Genomic DNA, 21,852 nt, shown 5'->3' with positions numbered 1-21,852 from the left:
CGGCCCGTCTGCGGCAGCCCGGCGGCGGGAGGCGGAGGACGGAGGGAGGGAGGGAGGATGCTCAGGCGGCGGCCCGGGCGCGGCGCGCCATGTTGCTACCTGGCGGGCGGCGGGGCTGCCCCGCTCTGTGCATTGTGGGAGCGGCGCGTGGCGGCGCGATGCCTCCCACCGGCGGGCAGGCCGCTGCCCCGGGGCCACCGGCGTCGGACCCAGGCGCTGACCGCTCCCCTCTCCGCGCTGCCGGACCCCCCGAGGGTGGCGGCACGGGTTTTACTGAGGGCGGAGGACCGACAAGCGGGGCTGCGAGAGCCCCGCCGCGGCTGTCCGCCTCCCGCCGCCAGCCCCGGCTCTGCCCGCACCTCCTCCCGCCCCGGCACGGCCCCACAGCGGCCTCCCGCTTTCTGCAAGAATCGGTATTCCTCCCCGCTTTCCTGATCCTTTCCCCCCCCCCCCCCTCCCCTAGACCGAAAAAATTACTCGTTTCTTCATCGGGGACATTTATAATTTGTGTTGCTTCCCAGCCCGTGCCCTACCCGAGGTGCAGTTCCCAAACCCGCAGGCTCTGCAGCCCGGGCATCACCAGCGCCAGGTACAGGGCAACGATCCCTTCCCCTCACTGGCAGCTCTCCCCTTAACACAAACAGGAGGTGAGCCCTCCGCGCAGCAGCCTCCCCTTACTGGATTTACACCTGGGTCACAGCCTGCTGCAGCCTCGGTGTGCCTGGCTGCCACCCTACTGCCTACCCAGTTATTCCCATTGTGTGTTTCTGCCTGTATTTCTCATGGGCCAACTTTTCCATTTTTTGTTCTCTCTCTCTGATTCTGATCCTATCATTCAAATAGTTTACAACCTCTTGCAGCTTCATTGCATCTTTAGCACTGAAACCACTACTGAAAACACTGAAGAGAACTGGGCCCAAAACGTTTCCTTTGACAAGCAAGTCCAGTTCTCACCGAGAAATGAAGGTACACATCTTTGAAAAGTTTAATGTCCATGTCAAAATGGAACGAAAAGCATAATCCATGTTCTGGCTAGGTCTTGAGATGGCACCTCATTGCTTTATGAATCATTAATGGATGTTTTTACAGCTCACATTACAGCAAGAGTTCTTTTGACAGCAGAACTGAAGCTATTACTATGTTTCTGTATTTTCCTTTTTCACCTCAGGAATGCATCCTACCAGTCCAAGTGGTCCAAAACACAAAACAAGTTTGAAACAGTTATCTCTGCCACACTCTCCACCAAAGTGCTTTGACTTTTTAAGTGGTATCATCTCTACAAAACTCAGCTGTTTAGATGACAGCTCTGTATTCACTGGATCGTAACTGTACTCCCCCTGAAACGTGCTGTGACTGTCAAAGAAACAGACAAACCTGTTCTACAGAGAAAATGTATATATAATATGTATAATAATGCTATAATCTAGCTGTCCTTTACTGCTGCTATCTGAAGGAGACAGAGAAAGTAGCAAGCACAAATGAAAAATAGTTAAGAAGAAAATATGGAGCCTTACCTGGAGTTGTTTGCATTAGGCACAGATACACGGTCTTCACAGCTAGTAAACTAAGGTTAGTAAATTCAGAAGAGGTTAAAAAAATCCTTGATTTTGCTGGGAGTGTTCATAGTCGAAACTCCAATGAGAACTGAATTTTAAAAATACCTTCCTTCCCATGTTCTGCCAGTATGTCAAGGATTATCAACCACGATGACTGTTACAGTCCCGTGCCAAGGAGGCTCACTCCCATCAGCAGAACTGGACATCTGCTCTCAATCCTACAAGAAGCCCAGAACTGGTTCCTGAGAATTGCTGTCCAGGTCAGGGGTAAAGTTTTTGGCTAAGAAATTTTCACAGCTGCTCTTCCTGTGTACACTACGGCAAAACAGAGAGATCTGTACGAAAGCTACGAGTCATCTTTCATGTGTAACACAAAAGTGATTTGGGGTTCATTTAAGAGTGTGATCATCTGCCTTTAACAGGCTTAATCTAAGAATCTGGGTGTATGAACCACAGAAATCTCAGAGTTTTTTTTTCAGAAGGGACCTGAACCTCCCCTCTGACCATGTGCTGCTTTATATCCAATATTTAATACCCTTTCTTCAGGATGATATCTATACTAAATTCAAAGACACTCATTTCAGGAGTTCCCCTGGACTGTGGATTACTGTAGCAGCCATTCACAGCTGGAGCTCAGGAGCCAAATGTAATTATAAGCCCCAGCAAAAAATAGATATCTGAGTCCAAAATATGCTATGATTTGACACAATTTGCATAAACCAGGATTTCAAATCTGTTGTTAAGGATAGGAATTGGGAGCACTGAAAGTTGCCAAGAAACAACCTGTTTGTAACTATCTAGACTGACTACTTAATTATTACCTTTACATGCGTCTCCTGCATCAAACATTTGCTGGCAAGATTTTAAATGTCATCTCATATCTTGCACAGCATCTTTTCAAAAAGATCATTTATGGCATTTATTTCAGAGCATATATCTCAGGGTATTCCAGCTGACAATATATGGCTGATATAGCTGACACAGTCCACATGCAGAATTTTATACTGAATTTCAACCAAATCAAAAAAAAAAAAAGAAAATAATCCTTCTATGAATTGAGATTAGTTTATGTATTTTTTTTTCCACAAATGACTACAAAGCATCTGTCCTATCTTTTTTCTTACATCTATGTTCTGTTTACATCCATGATCTGTTCAACTGTGGCAGAAGAATTCCCTTCTCAATTAGGCCTTCCTATTCTGTTGTTGTCTTGCTGTACCACAATGGAGTGGTGGATTCTCTGTTGGCCAAACAAAAAAGGGAAATCATTAGAGACACAGAAATAATACATAGTGGTAACAATAAGGAATATGAGATGGTTTATGTGGCAGTGGATAGGCCTATCCACTCCTTCAGAAAAACATTTATACATTCAGCACTGACCATCAGTTTAACTCCAAATGGCCTTCACTGGAAACACAAAGCTGATGGAGGAATTCATAGGCTAAAATCCTCCTCCTACCCTTTCCTATATTCTCACACTACAAGGATTAGGCCTGTAACTTTCAGCTGTAGAAAACAAACAAGAGCTGGTTTCAGCCCATACTGACTGAACAGTTACCAGTTAAGAACTCTGAAATGTAATGTGATACATAGAGCTATAAAATCATGTACCATGCACGTATTCTCCCCGTAACACTTTGGATTTACTTCCAGGTTTTTTGGGCTTACAGAAAAGACAAGACACAACGAATTCTTAACCTACATGATAGAATTCCCATGCAGAAAGCTTGCCTTGATCCATCTATACCTATACTAGGAAGATCTCTTGTCTCTACAACAATCACATATGTATTTGCTTTTCAATATATTAGCAGATTTTTTTCCAACAGTATAAAAACCATCACCCATTCTTGCATTTAAGCATTCTTGTAATTTCAGCCATATAATTCAACTCCTAGAAAATGCTGTGCATTGAAAAATCCAAATCCCGTTTCTCAAGGAAGACTCTTAGTTGTTTTTCCCTCAAACCCAGTAAGGAAACAACCCTACCATACTAACACAGACAGAAGTACCAGCAGGGGCTGAATCCAGTCTCTGTGGAAACTCCCTGTGCCAGGAGTGTCAATGACAGTCACCTGGTTATTCTGTAACATTATCAAAGGAATTTGACAGATTATCCAAGCATATTCCTCTTTAATAAGAGGTAGAACACTGTTCTGCAATAAGGTAAAAAAAACTAAACCCAACTGAAATCTGTTGTTAAATTTAGCCAAAGTCAGAAACAAAAAGTACTTCATCTTCCCATTTTAAATCAAAGTGAAATAATCATCCACCTGAAATCAGCAGCAGCTTTGTCAGTGTTTTCTAAAGCAGTAAGTAAACAGACTTCTGCACCTGCTATAAATACACAAGAATATTTATCATTAACATATATCAAGCCACATTTTGTTGTAGCAAAGATGTACTGCCTGAGAAAGACAGGGATAATTTAGTCATCTGCCCCTAAACTAAAGGTTTTTCAAGCACATCAGTTGAGCTCAAGGCTGTTTGCCTCTGTGCTAGTACTCCAGAAACATTTTCAAGATAAATATTTAATGGGAATAAGTGCTTTATAATATGCATAGAACTTTTGAGATTTCAAATTACTCTGGATCTATAGATGACAGAAATTTTGATGAAAAAGCAAAAGACACGAATCCTGAAAGAGGATGGCTTACTTGTACTAATGCAGGAATAATCAAACCACACATTCAGCCCAACTCTAAGTTAAAAAAAAAACAAACAAAAAACCTTCATCCTGCTTGAATGTCCCCCAGTCTGTCCTTCCCAACCTGACAGAAAGCCCCCCAGGCATCCAATAAACAAGTTACTGCAGTCTTGCCTCCCTCCTGAATAACGTGGTCATGTTCTGCAAGCACAGCCACCTAATGCAAAGCTTCTCTGAGCGAAGGTCTGTGTGACCATACCTGTCACAGCTGTAATTAGAAACAGATTTGGGCAATAAGCCTGTCTTTAAGTGGTTTGTCTTTGACAGAAGATTGATACAACTCCCCATACCGAGATTCAGAGGAGTTACTTTAGGTTCCTAACGCCAGTGTTAATGCAGCCTTTGCACTGCCTCAGAGTGGTATTTGAATGATGGTACTTAAATTGGACATTCTTCTCCTCAGTTTGTTAGAGATGCAGAGTATAGAGGGTGTTACTATGACCTTGGTGACAGAGCTAATTGTGTAAATATACCACCTGGATCTCGAAGTTATGCAAAGATCAGCACCTAAGTCACAGTCTGAATAGGAAATTAGTTGGAATTTTTCTAGCATCCTGATTTCTTGTAAATGTTACCAGATTCAGGCCAACACAGTCTATAGCAATACGAACTTCGATGTGCCAAGCTACTTCCCAGAAATCCCCTTCACTCAGTGCAAGGGACCAAAACAATCATCTGTTACGGAGTTTTCAAACAATAAGCTTTAATTGTCTTATTAGAAAAATAAGCACTGAAATATATATAAATGTGATTACATTAAAGTAATTCTGTAGTCTAACATACTAGAAACCAAAGCCCAGTCATATTTTCAATGATACAGAGTAGCAAGATTTAGGTTTTAGAAATTTTCCACAGAGAATACCGAAGTATGCAGTATCTTTTAGGAAACCACAGTAAAGACAAGACAAATCTCCACATTGCAATAAAAACTAAGTAGATCAATTTATTCTGTATACTATACAATGTGTAAGTTTGTAAAGAACAATCGACATTTTCATCACCTTAACATCTTGACTGGGTGTAAATATGTCCAACAAAATGTACTCCTGTGGCCTTTATACACACACTGTCCTACTACATCAAGAACAATGAGAGGGAAGCCTTTGGTGCTACAGATTTGGGGACATACCTGTGAAGTTGTAATTAATCCACTTAACTATCTCGAATAAAATGTTGGTGCTATCTGCTATTATAAGCCTACATGAGTACTACTCTAATAACTAAACACCGTCTATCTTTAAAGGCAAGATATGAAAGGAACTGCCAGTCTACAGTGTGGACAGGTTTTCTTTGAAAAAGGTAATTATCAAATGGTAAAACTCATATAATACATTATGTACATAAGTATGGATAGCTGAGTTATCTTGCTGGAGTAAGCTGAAAGTAAGCATCGATTTGCAGTCATGTCTGATTCACTGTTAAGTGATTATTGGACTTAAGTTTTATACAGTGTATAGAATCAAAATAGTTGTGCCTGCTACTGGGGTCTGTCAGATGCCAAGGCTCATAATCAGTCATTGACCTAGTGAGTATTACAGTACTTGAAATATACACATGGGTAACATATTCATAGCTGAATTTGTAGTAATCTTAAGAACTGCAAGCCACCGAGTGAGTATCAGAAGAGCTCATCTTGTCCAACCAGCAGGACAAGTGTAGTTGTAGCTAAGTGAGTGGAATGTTTAAATTTAAATGGCTATTTTTTTTAGACCTTCCCAAACATCAAGAAAGCTCACCTTGTGCGAGCTACAGAATAGCGGCACCAGACAATACACAGCACATCACCTTCAATTGTTCAAAATTTGTTTCAGGCCCACTCCTATCATTAAGTTTCAATTTCATTTATACATACAAAAATAAAGAGGGATTTTCACCTTAGGACAAACATCTATAAAAAGCAGTTTGCTTCAATATATCTAGTTTCTTTCCTACTCTCCCAGCCTAATTTCTCACTTAAAGAAGTCAAGTAAGTCCTCCTCTTCAACCTGTTCTGCAAAACTCACAAATTCTTTATTCCTTATCCTCCACTAGTATTATAGACATGCTTGACAGAGCCCATTTAATGACTAGAAAAGGGCTATACAGACTTGAAAAGCATCAGGTTAGCAATTTTGAAATTATCTGTAATGACTTCTCTGAAGACAATACATAGCCACTGACTTTGCTCGTGTTCTGATCAAAACAGAAACAAATTAAGATTTTTCATTTTCTCTTGATCATTTTCTTATGTTTGCCTTTAGCAGAGAGCATTGCAGAAAATATGGGCCAGTATTCTTTTTGACTAGCAGTCCTTTACCTTTTAAGACCTTTCTGAATATGTCAACACAAAGCACATCCTTCTAAAAATATGCATCTTTAAGAGTGTTTTCTCTTATAATACCCACATTGGTGCTTTGTTTTTAATAAGCTGTTTGGGAACCATTTCTTTAAAGAAAAAAATTATTCAGTAAACTGATCTTTGTAAAGAGTTTCTTATACTCCCTAAGAATATCAAGGCTGTGGTTACCTATATTAAAATCAATTAATTATGGATCATACTGCATTTTTAATATTCTGATTTCATTAAATAAACATGCTTTTAAATGCATCAAGTTACCTGTCTAATATCAACTACATATTTTGGCAATCTAGTACTTACGACCTGCATCATAAAGATGAACTGGAGTTCATTCCTACTTTCTGACATGAAGTTACCTATTTCTCAATAGGTCACTACATAAATACCACTTCCAGTTCTTTGTCTCGCCAAAGCCAATGAGAGGCTGCTGTATAACAAAGAGAAAATGAGTTAGTTTACTGCCACTTCAGGAGCCCAAGAAAGAAAAAAAATTACACCCTTCCACTTCCAGAAGTCTAAAATAGCCCAAAGACAATTGCATATCAAACCCTAGCAAGCCTAGATTTGGAGTTTGCCACACAGGAAACTCTCCAGAACAGTACATTTAGCCATCTCCCCATGTCATCAGACAGAGCATTTTGCCTCCAAATACAGGTACAAATTCCAGATTTATATTTGAATGCTGGACGTTGTTGCGAAACAATATACAACTGCGCAAGCATAAAGCTGAGTCAAGTGTAAATATAAGTGTTTCACAAATTTCAGGTATTCAATTTGTACTTTCAGTAGCAAGATTCTGGGCTCTTAGTTTCAGGACAAGACTTTGAAAGATACAGAATCACTTGTGCTTTGATTGGCACATTATCTGCTTTTTAAAATGTAAAACTAATAGACGTTTGCAAAAGGTTGTGCAAAACTATCGTATTTACAAAAATGGCACAAGAGTGAATTCAACAGTCTATGCACATGCACACTTCATTCACATCTTCCAACAAAAGTGTGTCCTAAGCTACGGAACTGAAAAGAATACCAGCTTCAACAGGCAGTTGTCAATAAGCACTAGATTCACAAGAGTTACACCAGAATGGGCAAATATTGCCCAAGTAAAAACTCTATTGTTAAAGCTGAAACAGGTTTAAGGCCGTTCAAGTTCAAAAGCAGAAACAAAATTCAATCAGAGCCCTGTCTTTGTTTTTATACATGCTTTACCATCTAGCAACTTGTGATCTAAACCTCTACTTTAGACAACAAATCCAAACACAGAAGAAAAACCCAACACAACTGGAGGTTATATTAAATACAAATATGCTGTAATTAAGATGAAATAACAAAAGCAGAAACATTAGAAGTTGTAAAACTTGCGATGTCACTTGCTGGAAACAGTCCTACACTAGGAAATGGGCAATATGTACATTTTCAAGTAGATTACATTGCTCTAACCAAACTTGTCCTTTTTAATCAGTGCATTGTTCTCAACTAGTCCAAATACTACACGTTTTACTCTTAACAGTACTCTCTTACAATAGCAGCACATGCTATCGCTACCTGCAAAGCTGTCAGTCTCATGACTTAGTGTAAGAAAGAAAAAGGGGGATGTGAGGGTGAGAAATAACTATTCAGGAGAAATAACAGGAATGAGAATAATCATGCAGTTCAGCTGTTCTCGTCAGCCAGCCAGCTTGCTAGCAACAAGAGATGGTTTCCGCTGTGGAAGATCCTGTGGAGTAGGAATATGGTCACCAGTGACTTCTGTCTTGTCAGGAGCTGCAGTAGGCAGTTGCTTATTCTTCATCTTTGCTTTAGCCATGTTGTAATCACCAGAATCAAAGTATTTTTGCTAGAAGACAAAACACATATATATTTAAAAGCCTGAAATTTTATCAGATGCACACACTGATTTACGTGGTTAAATAGATTCTTTAAAATTTTAAAAACAGTTATAAAATCTTCCCGATTTGGCAAGGTAGCTCTATGTCACTTCAAAACAAAAAAATCTTATCAAGACTATTAAGCACACATAGCTAAACTCTTTAACATTAGGTAAGTATACAGTTAAGGTTCTACATGTACCAATAAATTCACACCATACTTGAATACTATTTTTGCCCTGGTTTTCCCAAGAGCTCTGGTCTCCCACAGGTGAAACCTTGGGGTTTGTGAATTTTGTTGCAGTGAACAAGTTCTGCTACGCAAAGTAACCAAACAATGCATGAACTAAAGCTGGAGAACAGAGCCTGCTCTATCATACCAGAAGATCAAAGTAGCATGAAACTGCATGCTAACAAGAAAACCTCTTATCTGCATACATTAAAACAGTAAACTATAATCCCTAAATTTCCCAAACCAATTATTTAGTAAAGTCAAATCTACTGTGTAGTCCTTCTGAAAAGCACCGTGTGAAGGTAATTCTTATCACACGCTCCAGGTTTCTTCTGAATACAAAAGTGAGTACATTAAGTTTGAACTTCTAAAACAGGGTTCCCTAATATTTCAGCAAATTTTTATTAGTATTACATTTAACAGGTTTTTTTTGTTGTCAGATACTAAGTTATCTAGTCAAGTCTTCAACTGCTCATTGACACATTTTGCAGGAGAAGTTGTATTTTGTTCACATCTTACTATGAGGTCTACTGTTAAGGTATTGGTAACCCATGATTTTGAACAGATTGTCATATGAGGCCAAAAAAATTAGATTCAGGACAAAGACTTACACTAGCAAATGGTGCTTACAATCATAATCATCTCTGAAGAGAACACTCCCTAGTTAGCTTTATATAGGCTTATTCCTCAGTCAGTTGAACAACAGCCATCACTACCACTATGTTTAAGTGCTTCCAGGCAGCATATTACTACCATGGTCTTTCTTTTGCATTATTACTAACCAGCTGCAAAATGTTCTGTAGCAGCAGTTGTTAGAGAGAAGTAATTTGAACACCTGACTTAACAGGCCTTTACCTAAGGGGGGGAGGTTGTTTATGTAAGGCCTCCTGAAGAAGGCTTTAAGTGTTCCCTGCCAGAGCCTTAAAGTTACGAAATCTGGTTTTCCCATACAGTCAGTAGTACATCTGACCCACACACTTTTATTCGTAAACCTTCCCAGTTCAATCCTTTTGATGGTGTAATCCCTATTTACAGCACAATGTTCTAGCACTGCATCTGCAGACTAGGCCTCAAGTTATAACATAATCTGATTTGGAAAAAGCCTTTCATATTTTGCCCTTCAAGACTGAAGAAACCAAAAGAAACTTTTAAACAGCAACTAGGTAATAACAGAATTGCTCAGTCTTTAGATGTGTTACGGCTGTTAACAGATATATATTTCCGTCCATGTAAGAGCTCCAAATAGAATCCCTCTACAGGAGCATGGCATAGCATGGTTCTCATCTCCTATTATTCTGGAGAAAGTGTGCTAATAATGGTGTGTGCACCCAACGCAGAACATTTCTCGAGAGCAAACATCAATGGGCTGAGCATGTCCTAGTTGCAAAATTGAAGAAAATCTGGGCTACAGTTGACCACACACATTTAGAAAAATATCTGAAAAAACCTACCATCTTTCATGCATTAGAGTACGAGTCCATTTCTTCCTTTAACTTACTCCTGTATTTTTCTCTGATTTACTCTGGCTTCTCCTAGATGGCCTGTATTTGATCATCCCTTTCAAACTGACTATGTCTGTCCAGGTGTCTTCATGTCAAAAACACTATCTGAAAGCATACTCACTATCCTCACTCTATGTTAAACTTCAGCAGTCCAGGCAGCCCGAAGCACACCAGGCATCTATATCAAGTAAAGATGCTTCCTCATTTAAGACACTGAGCACACTAGACAAAAATAATAAAAAATAAAATGAAAACAAGTTATTACCACCACATTAGGAGTGGAGAACTGAAGAAGGCAGATTACGAATTGGAATTCACAACTTTATGCCATCTTTCATCAAAGTAGCAAAATCCCAAACACTTAGTCAATTAAGATGCCCACTGGTCTAACTCTGCTTAAATTTGAAAATACAGACTGCAACAACCTTTGCATTAAATAGTGCTATAATCAAGATGAAGATATTGTACAGATTGTTATTGTTGGTGATGCGTTTTCCTCACATTTGCACTGAGTGCAAGCAGTCGTAATTCCTTCTATGGCCATCAATCCTTAGGGAGCAGGTGCTGGTCTGTTTTCCTGAATTATCACAATATACACTTCTCCCTTCTGTGTCTACACGTACACTGAACCCACTGAAGTCTCATTTAGGCTGCCTTTGACCACATAACAGCATAACTCACACAAGGAGTCAGCTAATCTACCACCTGCCCATACCCAGCAACCATTAACTATGCTGCATATGCTCCAATTTATGAGAGAAAGCTTATCCAAAAAACCTGCCAACAGTAACAACTCCCAGGATATGTTACCAGATAGCACAGAATTAGATCAGCACTGAACTCCAACAGCTGGTTTGAAAAGGATTTATACTTGGAATCATTGCATGCACTCAAAGGGCCTAGACAATAGTAAAAAAAAAAAACAAACAGCGTGACAGCAATGAAACCACCATCAGAAACAGTGATATACTAAGATTATTCTAAGAATAGAGTTCTAGTATGCCTGAAAGGCATTACGTAATCACTTCATGAATAATTAAACTAAAATATAACCAGCTGAATAACTAAGAAAATAAGGGACACTGGTTAAATGTGAAACAACATTGAAATACTAACTCACTCTTCAATCTTCTATCATTAATTTTTGGTTAGGGTGTATATCCAGAATTACACCACCACTCTCAAGCTGCTGATGTCAGATGGTGTCTGGTGTAACACAGCAGACACTAAGCTTTCGTGTGCTAAAAACACGGATAATAAGAGTGGACATACGTTTTGGGGACATAAGAATGGGCAAATTAAGATCAGTACAAAACAGGGATGAGGTTTTGACCCTCAGTGTTCACTTCCATGGTTTTTATGAAGTCTATCACAGCAGCACTGAGACAGCTTCTAAGTTTAATTTTTTTTTTTTAAAGTGCAGTTGAGTCATTGATGCTGTAAATATCTAACCTGACAATTTGGCACGTGTTTTGTGGAAACAAATTTCTCTTCCTTGTGCTTTCACAAAGTTTAAGTTTCTTAGGACTCTTACTCATGCAAAGGCCTGTGGAGTGGAAAAAAAAAGAAAAAAAATCACAGATACAGAAATTCTGGAATTTCTTGTCCATACCCTGTGGACAATAAAGAACTCACTCCTTTTTGAAGCCTCTTCCTCAAGAAGTCTGAGCCTCCTGGCTTCTGGCCCAGATGAGGATATCTTGCTTTCAATTTTGCTTCTTCAACTTTTTCTGGGCTGATCACCTTATCCTCCATTTCCTGAAAGACAATTAGCAATACTGTAAATGAAATATACAATAATGAACTATTTATGCAGAATACTTTTGCAGGTAATTCACCAACATGCCAATTGCTGCTACGAGATGAACATATCCATTATTTGAATAGACATTTCCATACATTCTCTCTCGAATACTGACAGCAACTGCGGGAGTTTAGCCACCCATCTTAGAAGCCTTTCCTGAAGGTGTGTTTGAATCTAACCAATGTATTTCTTTTTCACATAAAAGTAGTCTATACTAAAATTAAATTATTCCATTTGGAAAAAAAAAAAACCAAACAAATAAAAAACATTTTTTGGTCAAAACAAGGGTTCCACTAAGAACAAATGTTGAAAGCTGGGCAAGAGCCACAGGACTCTTTTTTTTTCAACTGTCCCTGTTTGATCATGAAGTTGCACAGACAGACTAGAACTTGCATTGCCACGGTCTAGTTTGTATGACTGCTGTAACTAACATGTTGATATTCACTGTGAAACAGTGTTAAAGTAGCTCAGTCTCAAAAACATGCCTGCTATCATATTAATAGCAAAAATACTGTATTTCTCTATACATGCCTATAATTATCCTAAAATTATGAGGATGAAGACAGTCGGATAGTGCATTTGTGTAAAATAAATTGCCTCTGTTATGAGTATACTGTAAAATATGGATGCTCAAAGCAATCATTTGAAGATACTCATTTGGAAAAAACATCAATTTGTACATCCAGTCTTTCAACAATGACCTCTACTTTACATTCATCTGTTCCGGTCCAGGTAGCCACTTGATGCATGAAGTACAATTTCTTCTATTAGATCATTTCTAAAATATCTTCAATTCAAAATTCTTGTTTTGCTACTTTCCAGTATTTGGCCAAGGCCATATTTTTTTTTTTTTGCATGCAAACCATTGCAAGTTCAGGGAAAATATATACTGATACAGATATTTGATTTCAGTAGTTCTTTAATTGTTATTATCATCTGAAGTCACAGAAAGACTTTTAGGCAGGAAAGAAAAATTGCCACTGAAATCAGGAGGGCCTCATGTTCAACTGCGATTAAGGTTTCATAACCACTTAGAGCTGCTTAGGCAGCCCCTTCAAACTCTTTTCCATCTGTGTCATAATCCTTTGCATTGCATTAGTCAGCATGACTGCGTGTACTCCACATGAATGGGTTACAGAAATTAACTCAACAGAAGATAACCTTTTCTTTTTCCCCTCATTGGGCTGTGTTTCATTTGGATCAGTTTCCACAGTCTCGACCACCAAGCAGCTGCACAAACAGGTATGTTAGCACAGCAGCAGGGAGGGCAGAGAAACACAAGCAGCTGGGAGCTCCTCAAGCCATAACTGCCAAAGAACTAGAGCCACCACACTAGCCTACCGTAGTGCTTTCCTATATCTCTTATAAAAGCTCAAAGTTCTATAATATTCAACATCTTTCTGGTAAGAAACCTCAGAAGCAAAGGTTATAACAACAGATTTAGAATATAACATTGTCTAGTTGTTCCATTAGGACAAGACATCTCAAAGACAGCTTTTCACAATACAGTGGGAATCTGAATTAACAGTTCTATCAAGGAAAGATAGAAATTCTCTTAACAGTTTAAGAGAAACTTCTATGAGGACTGGAACCAATGAAAACACAACTAGGCAATACAATGCAAAATAAAATTAAGTATAAAAGGCAAAGTTTCCCTGACATTACTGAGCATAGAACTATACTATTTCTCACTATATAATACCATACTAGCCAAGACCACAGTTTTCATGTGTTATAAAGATCATTCTTCAGCTGCTGTTCTTCCTGTTGTGCTTTATTACCCTGCTGACACTGACTGGATTTTCTCAAAAGCAATCTTTTCAGCTAAACACTTTCAACATCTAATGCTGAATCACTGGGTACTCACTGTTGAGCCAACAGACAAAGCATTTGAGGGGGCATGTTTTGCCAATACTAACCAAAAGGAGATAGTTTTTAAGAACAGAGGGCCAACAACAAATAGCTTACATAAATATGTATTCATGGTGCATCAAAGGAGACATTTATGCAAACTCACAGGGCTGACAAATCATCGCACAGCAGGCAATCAAAACACAAAATACTGTGCTATGCATCAATGCAGCTGAAGAGGATACAGACTATGGTCACTTACTCTTGATGACCAAGAACAAGTAAGACTCAAAAAACTACGTAAGATGAATTAAAGAATTTCAATACAAAGACTTGGGGCAAAAGGATTATGACACAGATGGAAAAGAGTGTGAAGGGGCTGCCTAAGCAGCTCTAAGTGGTTATGAAACCTTAGTCACAGATGAATGTGAGGTCCTCCTGATTTCAATGGCAATTATTCCTTCCTGCCTAAAAGTCAAACAAAACCAGCTGCTGGCAGGTTCAAAAAATACTTAAGACAACAGTTCTTCATATAAAATATAGTTAAGCTGCAGAACTCCTTGCCAAAGTATACAGCAGGTGCCAAGAATTTAGATCGATTCAGAAAGCAACTCGATGTGTTCATTTGCAGCTCAGGAGGCTTGTTTTTAAACCACGGACTGCTGAGACCTGGGATAGTTTTCTGGGGAAGATCACTGCATGCATGTCCTGACCTTATATTCTTCTGTGGACTCTTGTAGATGTGTTGAGCCACAAAGGCTTTTAACCCAAGCCAGCAAGGCCATTTATACGTTTACAACATTCTCCCTTAAGTTACAGAAGCAACAACAAAGTGACTAATAAATGATTGGGGGAGGCGGAAATCAAGATACACCACGCTCTTCTTCCTAGTGACAACCACACAAAAGTTACAATTTTAGTTCTCTACAGGAATCTGACACAGCTAATGAAGGCTGCTTACTTCATTAAAAGGATCTACCAGGAAGGCAGTAGTTACCTAACTCATTTAAAGATAACTTTTGCTTTTAATCTTTACAGAGGTACTAGCAGGGTAAAGTTTCATATCTGTTGGACAACTGAACAGCATGGCTAAAAAAAAGGAGCCATCTGACTTTTCAAACTCTGGTATGAAGAGCTCATCCTCTTTAGCAAAAGATATCAGACAAAATGTAAAGCAGAATATGGAAAAAAAACATGACAACAGCACAACTCTACAGCAAACTGATGTGGCAAAAGCCAGTCCAGAAACTAAAAGCACAACCTCTAACAGCTTCCTGAAAAATATAGGCTTTTAAGGCAAAAAGAGAGTCAGTCAACCAAGGATACATTCACTAATGTCTAAAGTTTCTTTGTTGCTGAACTTCCCCCTGCCAGTATCCTGGGTTCTCACACGGAGAACAGGAAACGCTGGTCTTTGGCAAGTTTTCAATTTACATCACTCACTTAACACCTTTCTTGCCTAACACATGCACGAGCTTCTTACAGCATGTTAGAAAAGTTTAGAAAAGAGGACTGATCATGAAAACACTGCCTGAAAGTTCATTTAGGGGCTTCATGGTTTTTAAGCATACATATGAGTAGGTACCGCAAAATGGGTTGTTCATATAAGTATTTCAGAGCTAAGCATTAACTGAGTCAATGTTCAATTTTGCTCACCCAGACAAACAGTTTTAGTGAAGGTTAATATGGCAATATCAGTGTCCTAACAGGATATAAACTCGCGGAAAACAAAGTTTTATTTTATTGACGTTATTAATTTGTCTTGAACACCTCATCAGATTAAAACTAAATTAGCACAACAGTAAGGGACTCCCGTCTCTCAAATAAAGGGTAATTTTTCAAAACAGTGCCTAAGCACTGCATTTCAAGACTTCAGTCTGAAACTCAGTTAGCAAAATCAGCCCCAGTCACCTCACTTCATCAGAACACACTAGAAGGCATCACAATAAACTTGCTACCACATGTTTTATTACGCTCTTATTACAGAGCTATTCTAGGAGTGCTGCATAGGCCAGGGATTTATTTTTATATGCTTTGAACAGGAACGGTATCCCTTCAGTGGTCTACCTAACACAAATGTAAAGTCGAGCTGCAGAACACACGCGTCTAGGAGTAGATTACAGACCTGCCGTTGAAACTGGTTCTGATTACTGCACCTATTGAGAAGGTATCATTCTGTATTAACCCCCAAAGCTCTACTTGTATGACTAACTCATATTACAAATTGTAAATTATTAAACAAAAACTTAACAGCTGAGGTAGATAGATTAAGCTTTTTCTTTTAGTGTCCTTCCAAGCAGTACTTGTGTTTCGTAACTGCTCCCTATCAGAAACAGCCGTGGTGATTGCAACTGAGTCCATACAGTAGTGACAAGACTAAAACACAAACGGCTTCTTAGTCACAACCAACAGAGGGAAACTGCTAACGGCATACAGGCATCTGTGAAGCCAAATCCCACTTAAAAAACTATACAATTTTTAGTTACAGAGATGACATAATAGTGCCATCACAAGATAACCCCGCCAGTTATTCTTTCTAAAAGCCTTAACTAAAACAGGCCACAGCCACTGTGTTTTGATTTTTCCTCCTAAATATATTACATAAAAGCTGAAAAATTTCTACAAGTGAAACAAAAGTTCAGCCACCGGATTATCGCTGGTCTCCAGCCGCTACGACTGTGAGCTGAAATCCCTTCCCCCAGGCGCGCTGGCAGGCGGAGCCCCCGGCGGAGAGCGGGGCCGAGGCCGCTCTAGGGAGCGAGGAAGCGCCATTAGCCCGCCCCGGGCACGCCAACGATTTACCAGAGAATAAAAATGCCCAAGTGCAGAAGCCAACATGGTGGTGCCGCTTCTCCGCCTCCAGCCTCCGCCAGCCACGGGCAGCACGGCCCGCGCCTTCCCAGCCGCCCCGGCCTGCAGCGCGGCGCCGCTCCCGCCGCAGGCCCCGGGCCCCGTCCCGCCCGAGCCGCCGGTGGCGGGCGGCTGGGGAGAGCCGCCCGGCTCCCCCTGCCCCCCAGCGCGGCCGCGGAAGGGCCGGGGCTCCTCCCCGACGAGGGCCACCGCGCTGAGGGGGCTCCGGCCGCGGCGAGGAGGGCGGCCAGGCCCGGGAGACGCTGCTTTAAGGGCCGCAGCGGCCCACGAGGCTCCCCCGGCTGAGGGAAGGAGAGGCCCGGCCGCGGCGCCCCCGCTCCGCCTCAGCCTGCAGATGGAGGCGGGAGAAGCCCCGCGGGCCTCCTTCTGCTCCTCGGCGGGGCTGCGCAGGGGCTCCCGGCCACCCACCTTCTGCTCCTCGGCCGAGGCGGGGGAAGCCCCGCGGGCCTCCTTCTGCTCCTCGGCCGAGGCGGGCTCGGGACTCTCTGCAGACATGGCGCCGCGGCAGCCGGACGGCGGGAGAGGGAGGCGCGACCGCGGCTTCTCAGCGCAGCGCTGCCACCACCTCCCGCACAAGATGGCGGCCGCTGGCAGGACAGCCTCCCCGGCGGCGCGGCCCACGAGCCGCTTCCGTCCCCGCTCCCTGACGTCACGTCCGCCGCCGGGCACGACGGGAGGGGCAGTCCGGCGGGCCGTGCGTAGGGCGTTGGTGGCGCGGCGGGCCCGGCCGCTCCTCTGCGGGGCAAAGGGCCCTCGCTCACGGTGCGGAGGCACCGCCGTTTACAGGCACCAGCCCGCAGCAGCGGCGGATGGCCGAGCTCCAGCAGGCAGCGCGGGTGCAGCTTGCCGAGGCCGACGCCCGGCCACACAGCCCCGGCGCCTGGCTGGCGGCACCCCGGGAGCCAGCTGGGGCCCCGCCACGGCCCCGCCGTGTGCTGCTCCTGCAGGCTGGCCTGCGCGGCCTCCCCGGCCCGACGTCGGGGTAAAGGGAAAAAAAAGACCTTTGCTGCCTGGCTAAAGCCAGATCTTTTTGGCTGCTTTCACGCATCAAAACAGGAGGAGCGGAGTCCTCAGCAGCTCTAATTGAGCTTTTTTGAATCCCAGACACCAGCTGACAGGATAGGAGGTCTTGGTCGTTCTTAACAGGATGGTATCAAGTTACATAGAGTATTTTCTTCCCTCCCCATCTACTTTCCACTCTCTGGTTCTTGGCAGAACAATAACCTCCCTCTGACTCTCTTAGACTTTAAGAACGTAAAGGAGAGGTGTAAATAGATCACCATTAATAAATCTTTAGGGGTCCCTAAATATCCAGGTGATGTGAACAATAAGGTATAGGTTTTGCTTAATACTCAGTTAAATTAATGTATACTCCCACTTTTCCTATTCAAAACGTCTTTTCCTATTACCTTACACTGCTTTCCCACGATTTTGACCTCCAGCCCTCCCACTGCGGTGCATCGCCTGCGTTCACCCTGCCCTCTGGCTGGGGGCCAGCACGTGCTCTCCACCCTGCAGACCTTGCATGCGTGGTAAACCTGCCTGAGCACAGCTCAGGAAGGATGGGCAAGGACAGGCTTTGTGTGTTTAAGGTCCAGAAGACAGACTGAGACAGGTCAGAATCAAAACAGAAGCTGTAAAGTCAACTATTTTGCCACAGTTGAATTTTACTAAAAGCCCCTCACACCAGTAGTTGGAAGCATTTCTTTTTGAGCGTCCGAGAGATTCGTGCAGAGACCAGGATTGTGTAGTAGTAGGGCACACAAGGCATGCGCATATCTCTCCATCAGGAAGGGATTCAGCAGGCCAGATTGCACAGGAAAATCATAGAAGGCACTAGCGAGTATTTTTTTCCTAATGATAGAAAAAGCAGTGATAACAGTGGGTGTGCCACATTTGCTTCTAGCAAAAGCAGAAAGAAATGGTCTGAAGGTGTTAAAAACAGAGCAACACATAGAAGAATGATCATAAAAATGATGAAGTTGATAGGTGTTGAAGCAGAACAACAAAGCAGTGACAGCAGACAAGAATGCAAACTTCAGGAATTTCTTTCAAATCTCTTAGGAAATTAATGTGAGGGAAAACAGAGTTTTGAGGATTCAGCAGTTCCTTAATGAAATTATTTCTTTAAGGGAACAAGTGTAAACTATACAGTGCAGAGGAAGGATGATGGGAAGTAAATTAAGAACCTCAGGAAAAGCGCAAGTTCTTCAATGGCCTCAAACACAAGAAAGCAGCATATAGAAACGAGGTCAATTTTTTAAGGATGTGCATCTAAAGCAGATCATGAAGACAAAGGGGCACAGAATCATTACTGAAAATTATTGAACAAACCTTGTAAAGACCAAATGATTTAATGTTTCTTTTGTTTAGTCTGGCATGATCAAGATAGCTAGTATAACAAACGGAGTATAACCTCAAGCTGGAATAAGGGAAGATTGGTTTACGGAATCCTTGAATCGGTTATTTTTTTCCTTATCTGGTAAATATTTTCAACTTTGATGAAAAATTGTCCTTGAGGGTTTAGAGAACTGACTGAAGCAATCTCTAATTAGTGGTCATCTATATAGGAACCTGTAGAAAAATTAATGGGTTTCCAGGAGACTGATAGCTTGGCCATTTTTCTGCATTTAAATAGGAGTAAGGGGAGGACAGAATACAAGCTATATAATTATTCTGTCTAATCAATAATTACCTGAGAAATCATCTAAAATAAGCACTCAAAAGAAACTGAGTAGCTAGACATGAATTCACAGTTAAGAACAAGGGTTTCATGCAATCGTATTTCCTTTAACGAAAGGAAACAGACCGCGTGGGGAAGTGGGTGAAGGTGGCTGAAGTTCCAGATGCCTCCTCGCATTAAGGCGTCTGACACTTCCCCATGCAAATTAGGGAAACTTAACTAGATGAAACTTTAATGTGGTGGAGGCAAGTTTTGTTGGAAATGGCTATGGATTGTTCAAACAGCAATGCAGTGTTTAGTAGGGTTTCACAAAGGGCTTCCCAGGGCCTATATTGCTCATCAGTTTCATTGGTGACCCAGATAATGTACTATAAACTTTATTAATACTAGCAGATTACATTGAGTAAGAGAAGCTACAAGAACACTAGAAATTAATTGCAATTCAAGTTCAAACAGAAGATTGGAAACAAAATCTTGGGTAGTGAGAGAATGAAGTTCAATAATGACGCATGCAGGAAAGCTATCACATTGGGAACAGAGGTAGGACACCTCTGTTATACTGGATAACACAATGAATGCAAGTTGACATCTCCTGATACTGAAAAATCAAGTATCATAATGGGATGTACGAAGAGGACTTTAACCCATAAGACTTATCAACCAATCCTGCCAGTCTAATTGGCACAGAGAGGCCCTGCTTGGGATGCTGCATCCAGCTTGAGGCACTTCCAAGACAGATTCAAAGCAAAAGAAGAAAGCAAAGAGCCAGGATAATAAGAGGTGCAGAAAACAAGATCTACGAGGCAAGGCTGACTGAACAGTCTGGGGTTGTCTTAGATACTGAAAACGAGACTAAGGAGGGAGATACAAGAATTAAATTGTTCTCTTTGCTTATAGCGAAAAGGCCAAGTGGTATGTGACTTCAACTGCAGCAAGATTTAGTTGGACATTTGTATTGGGTCTGGCTGAGATAGAGTTAATTTTCCCCATAGCAGCCCTCACAGGGCTGTGCTTTGTATTGGTAGCTACAAAGGTGTTGATAACACACCCGTGCTCGCACAGCATCCAAGCTGTCTCTCCAACATTCCACCCTCACCAGGAGGCTGGGGGGCAGGCAAGATCTTGGGTGGGGACAGAGCCAAGACAGCTGACCCAAACTGACCAAAGGGATATTCCATACCACAGGATGTCTGCTCAGCAATAAAAGCTAAGAGAAAGGAGGAGGAGATGGGGGCATTCTTTATTACGACATTTGTCTTCCAGAGCAACTCCTACGTGTACTGAAGCCCTACTTCCTGGGAAGGGGCTAGACATCACCTGCTGATGGGAAGTAGAGAATAAATCTTTTGTTTTCCTTTGCCTGTGTGTGTGGCTTTTGCTTTATTAAACTGCCTTTATCTTGACCCATGAGGTTTTTTCCATCTTATTTTCTCCTCCCCCGGTCCTGCTGAGGAGGGGAGTGATAGAACAGCTTGGTGGGCATCTGACTTCCAGCAAGGTCAACCCACCACAACATTATAAATAGTTTTCTCGTGGTAAATATAGTTTAACGCTGGAAGAGATTACTTGGAGTGTCCATCACTGGAGACCCTCATAAACCACTCAAACATTTTTCAAAAATAATTCTATATGGTTGAGCCTATTGAGGAGTAAAGAGAAGAAGCAAATAACCTCTCAAAAACTAGTCCAGTCTCCTTTCTTAATCTATGCATAGAAGGTCATGTGGAATCCAGTTCGTATTTTATGAACGTTTAGCATTTCTCCAGGTGTGTCCCTAATGGAAGTGTTAACTCAGATCAAGCTGTAAATGGAGAATGACTTAGTTAAATCAAAGTTGTGCATGGATAATCTAAGGTCACTTTCATTCTGAATCCATACAGGGACTAAGTGTAGTTTGACTATTTAAGTCAATACAAATTTATTTCCTAGATGTGACTTGTAGTGACCACATATTCAAAATCCACACTTCTTTGCTGTTCAAAACAGATTAATATATTAGTCTGAAGGGAGAAAAGGATGGCTGGAAGAAGTCATTTAAAGTTAAAGATACAAACATACAAACATTGCATATTGTCAATGCAAAATAAAAGGTTAACCTACTACAGGTGAATTTTGACTTTTCATTAAAAGTGTGTCCTTTTCTCATCCTTTTTTTCATCAAGTATGCAAGCAGACATGCACCATGACACAAGTACTTTGAGGATACATGCTGTTTGCTTATGATGCAATAGTAGCTATAAAAAAAACTAGGACACATTGCTATTATACTAGTCTAGATCCTAGTTCTGTCCACAGTACAACTGCAGGTGTATTTGACTCTTTTGTTACCAAAAGAAACTTTTTCTCAGTTTTACAGGGCACACAAATGACTAGAAACTGCAAACAATCTCTTCCTGTACAGTTTTTCCTAACTCTCTATAAAATAAATGTTAGCTAA

At 41.3% G+C, this 21,852-nt stretch overlaps 1 protein-coding gene across 1 annotated transcript; it reads right to left on the bottom strand.

Moving 5' to 3' along the window:
• Nucleotides 1–4,942: 4,942 nt before the first annotated feature.
• Nucleotides 4,943–17,338, bottom strand: ARPP19 (cAMP regulated phosphoprotein 19). Its single transcript, XM_068410357.1, has 3 exons — nt 17,141–17,338; nt 11,842–11,964; nt 4,943–8,441 (listed from the first exon to the last, which is right to left on the bottom strand). Exons 1-3 carry the CDS (start codon nt 17,225–17,227, stop codon nt 8,271–8,273), a joined length of 381 nt encoding a protein of 126 aa, XP_068266458.1. The 5' UTR covers nt 17,228–17,338; the 3' UTR covers nt 4,943–8,270.
• Between the last annotated feature and the right edge of the window lie 4,514 nt (nt 17,339–21,852).

Source organism: Nyctibius grandis, chromosome 11, assembly GCF_013368605.1.
Source record: "Nyctibius grandis isolate bNycGra1 chromosome 11, bNycGra1.pri, whole genome shotgun sequence".
Lineage (NCBI taxonomy): Eukaryota > Metazoa > Chordata > Aves > Nyctibiiformes > Nyctibiidae > Nyctibius > Nyctibius grandis.
Note: the sequence above shows the minus strand (reverse complement) of the source record. Positions and strands in the feature narration are given on the sequence as shown.

What these genes read in the sequence shown, in the direction of transcription:
- ARPP19 (XM_068410357.1), bottom strand. Translation starts at nt 17,227, where the DNA reads ATGTCTGCAGAGAGTCCCGAGCCCGCCTCGGCCGAGGAGCAGAAGGAG. An exon ending in CCTCGGCCGAGGAGCAGAAG is followed by an intron (nt 11,965 to 17,140) that starts GTGGGTGGCCGG and finishes ATTGTCTTTCAG; the next exon opens with GAAATGGAGGATAAGGTGAT. An exon ending in GGAAGAGGCTTCAAAAAGGA is followed by an intron (nt 8,442 to 11,841) that starts GTGAGTTCTTTA and finishes TTTGTCTTCTAG; the next exon opens with CAAAAATACTTTGATTCTGG.